Source organism: Petaurus breviceps, unplaced genomic scaffold, assembly GCF_028583685.1.
Source record: "Petaurus breviceps papuanus isolate PSGF00001 unplaced genomic scaffold, PetGlider_PUasm1.0 185, whole genome shotgun sequence".
NCBI classification, from domain to species: domain Eukaryota; kingdom Metazoa; phylum Chordata; class Mammalia; order Diprotodontia; family Petauridae; genus Petaurus; species Petaurus breviceps.
In genome coordinates this window covers 37,076,993-37,080,783 of record NW_027185797.1, presented here as the reverse complement: position 1 = coordinate 37,080,783, position 3,791 = coordinate 37,076,993, and the positions used below count along the sequence as shown (strand labels likewise).

General features: G+C 49.1%; 1 protein-coding gene across 5 annotated transcripts in view; it reads left to right on the top strand.

The window, feature by feature from the left end:
- KLK8 (kallikrein related peptidase 8) overlaps positions 1–3,759 on the top strand; it is a 10,889-nt gene extending 7,130 nt beyond the window's left edge. For 4 of the 5 annotated variants that reach the window (XM_069088827.1, XM_069088823.1, XM_069088826.1 and 1 more), the window contains exons 5-6: positions 1,277–1,410; positions 3,071–3,758. In XM_069088827.1, the coding sequence (XP_068944928.1) occupies positions 1,277–1,410; positions 3,071–3,223 (287 nt within the window). In that variant the 3' untranslated portion in view covers positions 3,224–3,758. Of the gene's footprint in view, positions 1–1,276; positions 1,411–3,070 lie in introns of all 5 variants that reach the window. The other variant, XM_069088828.1, reaches the window with a different exon arrangement.
- Positions 3,760–3,791: the final 32 nt, after the last annotated feature.

Genomic DNA, 3,791 nt, shown 5'->3' with positions numbered 1-3,791 from the left:
AGAAGAGAGGGGAAGAGGGGAGGAGAGAAGAGAGGAAGAAAGGAGGGAAGAAGAGAGGGGAGAGTAAAGAAGAGAAGAAGGGAGGGGAGGAGGGGAAAGGAGAGGAGAGAAGAGGAGGGAAGGAGAGGAAGAATGAGAAAAGGAAAGAAAGGGAGAAGAGGGGAAGAGATTAGGGGAAAAGAGAGCAAGGGGAGGAAAGGACAGGAAGAGGAGGAAAGAGGAGAAAGGAGGGGAGAGGGGAGAAGAGGGGAAGGAAAGGGAAAGGGGAGAGGAGGAGAGGAGAGCAGGGGAGAACTGCTCTGGAGTGAGAGAAAGCTAATATACAGAAGAAGGTGTAGACAAAAGTAGTAAGAGACAAAGAGGGCCAGACAGTCTAGGGGTTAGAGTACTCTCCTAATGATTCAATGCTACATTTTTTTCAGGTGAGGCTCAGCAGTCACTTTTCTGGGTTGAGAAATCAAGATTGGAGGTGGGGTGGGGTGGGGGGGAAATGTGAAAGAATGATTTTGTTTGCCATGGTCATACAAAAGGAGCAACTGGGTTAATTGTCAGACCAGGAGATCTTCTACAACATAATGGGAGAAACTCCTATTCAGGAAACAGCCTTCATTAGCAGACTTCCCCTCTATTTATTTACCATATTTTGGAGGGAGAACAAGAATGTTCACTGGTCTCTGCTCTTCAGCCCTATTATCTTTGAGATTATTATTGAGAGATGCTATTATCTTGAAAGAGATCTCAAATCTCCCTCAAGTTGTGCTTTGACCTTCCGGCTTGACTGTATTATTCTTCAAGAGAAAATCAAATGTTTTGTTAATTTTTTCCACCAAATGTTTTAAAATGTCTAGTTTCAGGTTTATTTTTTCCTTCTTCCTGAATTGATTTTAATTCCATCTTTATTGAACTAGGAGACTCCTTTATTTCTCTTATTGAACTTATGAAAATGCATTGAAAATCCTTGAAGCAAATCCAAGTTATTTTCTTTCCTTGTGAGTCCTTTCACCCCATACTATGTATTCACCAATTGGAGCCTTTTGAAAAATTTACTTGCTCATTTCTTCATTCTCCCCCCCCCCCCCATATAGATGAGGAAAGGTAAGGACTGGAAAGGGTTTGGAGCTGGTCATATCTTCATCCATTAAGCTAATTAGCTCAAGAATTGCACTTTTACAAGAGCAGTGAAGTTTCCAGTTGCAAAATCTTTCAAAGTTTGCAGCTATAAATCTGCAAGTTTTTCTATCACTAATCAGCTATCTTTCCTCAATCCCAACCCTAGAGAACTTTCCTGACACCCTACAGTGTGCAGAACTGAGCATCTGGTCCCAGGATCTCTGTGAGCAGGCTTACCCAGACAAGATTTCAGACGGCATGGTGTGTGCAGGGGACAGCAGTGGTGTGGACACCTGTCAGGTCAGGGCTCTCAAGGAGGAAGTTGGTGGTTGGGGTGGTGACACTGGAGTTGGATGAAGGTACTTGGGGGAGCATAGATGCATAGCACCTTGTTTGGTGGAAGAAGCCCTTGCTTGGATTCATAGGCCCTTACAAACTCTTTGGCCAGCCTCCTCATTTTATAGGTGAAGAAAGTGATGCCCAGAAAGGTTAAGTGATTCCTCCCAGGTCATGTAGATGTAAGTGAACAGCCACAGGATTTGAACCCAGAGCCTCTGACTCTAGATCAGTGCTGTTTCCACTGTCCCACAACTAGTGGATCTTGCCAATGGAAAGGACTTTGGAGATCACATCTTCTTTCGCTTTTTTTCTTGTTTGTTTAGTCATTTTTCAGTCCCGTCTGACTCTTCATGATCCCATTCAGTGTTTTCTTGGAAGAGATATTGGAGTGGTTTGACATTTCTTTTTCCAGTTCATTTTACAAATGAGGACACTGAGGCAAACAGGGTTCAGTGACTTGCCCAGGGTCACACAACTAGTACGTGCCTGAAGTCAGATTTGAACTCAGGAAGATGAATCTTCCTGCCTCCAGGTCCAGCACTATTTACTGTACCACCTGGTTATTTTACACATGTGGAAATAGGCTCACAGATACAGCCTGACTGGGGGCATGATCACTGGAAGTTATTGGCAGGACTTAAAATTTGAATCCAAGGCTTCTGACTACAAATGTCTACCTCTTCTTACTAAACCACCCCTCCTCCAAAAGACCTGGGCTAAATCCAAGGATCTGTTACTTACAATCTGTGGTGTTTTAGTCAGGTCACTGTCCTTGTCTGGGACTCAGTTTCCTCATCTGTAAAATGAGAGGATAGGACTAGATGGTCTCTAAGGACCCTTCCAGTCATGATCATATGATCTGAAGAGAGAGAAGAGTGCTTTACGTGGCTCAGGCCAAGAGAAGGCCAGGCAATGTTTCCCCCATCTTGTTTAAAGCCCACATCTTCTGGGGACAGAGGCGGCTTGGGAAGCCCTTCATAGTAAGTGTGTCCAGACGTGGTCTGGGGGGCCATTATTTTTTCTAACTAGAATTAAGGTCCTTTGATTGAGGCCCTTCCCGGGATGACAATGCCCTCTTCGCGATTGGCTGGTACTGGGTCAAATCCTGACTGGGTTTTCTAGGTGAAGCTAAAACCTAACACTCAGGGTGTAAACTCGGAGACAATGTCCTTTCCCCACCGCCTGAGGCAGCTAGGTGCGAAGTGCATAGAGCACTGGGCTTGGAATCAGGAAGACTCAACTTCATGAGTTCAAATCCGGCCTCAGACACTAACTGTACTACCCTGGGCAAGTCACTGAACCCTGTTTGCCTCAGTTTCCTCACCTGTAAAATGAGCTGGAGAAGAAAATGGCAAACTGCCCCAGCATCTTTGCTAAGAAAACTCCAAGATGACCCCAAGATGGGGTCACGGAGAGTCAGACGCGACTGAATAACAAGAAGGACGGAGGGCAGTTGTCCGGCTTCATTTAGTATAAAGAAGTCCCTTTAACCTCGTCCAAACTGTGGCTGGCCTCTAGGAGGAAGCCACCCCTCTCACCGCCTTTCTCGCCCCCCCCTCCCCAAAATGTCCCTCCGCTCATCGAGACTCAGGCTGCTTCCTCTCCTCACTCTCTCATTCAGGGTGACTCAGGGGGCCCTTTAGTGTGCGAGGGAGTTCTCCAGGGCATCACATCTTGGGGCGCAGACCCCTGTGGGAGACCGGATAAGCCAGGCGTCTACACCAGTGTCTGCCGCTATACGGAGTGGATTAAGAAGATCATCAATGCTAACTGAGCCGGCTCTGGGGGTGGATCGCGGAGGAGGGGGCGGTCCTTCTCCCACTGGCTGCGCTCCCCCTCGGCCTGCCTACCTCGACCTGCCTACGCCCTGCTGCTGAGGGCTGGGTCCCTGGAGAGGCGGGGGACAGGGCGGAGGTAGGGCCCCGGGGCTCTCCAGGGCAAGCGCGCATCGTTCTCTTTGGGGGCTGCCTCTTTCTTCCTCCCGATGATCCCTTCCTTGAGATTTGGCTGGGGGTGAGGGGGTGGGGCACTATCCCCCTTCCGGTCCTTATTTCGCCCCTTGCTCAGTTCTTTTCTTCTCCCGATCTCGGCGCTGTCTCTCCCCAGCACTTTCGCTGTTCTCTGGGCTCTTCCCCAGTCTCCGCATCTCGGACGGTCTCTGTTCTTTCCCGATGGTGCTACCTTGTGTCTACCGGTCTGTCCTGTCATTCTCTCCGCCTCTCCCTCCCCCAGTGCCCCTTTGCTATTCCTCCGAACCCCCCTTTCCCGCCCCTGTTCTCCCGGCTCTCCTTCCCTGTCTCGGACAGTTTTCTTCCCCCTCCCCCCCCCCCCCCCCCCCCCCC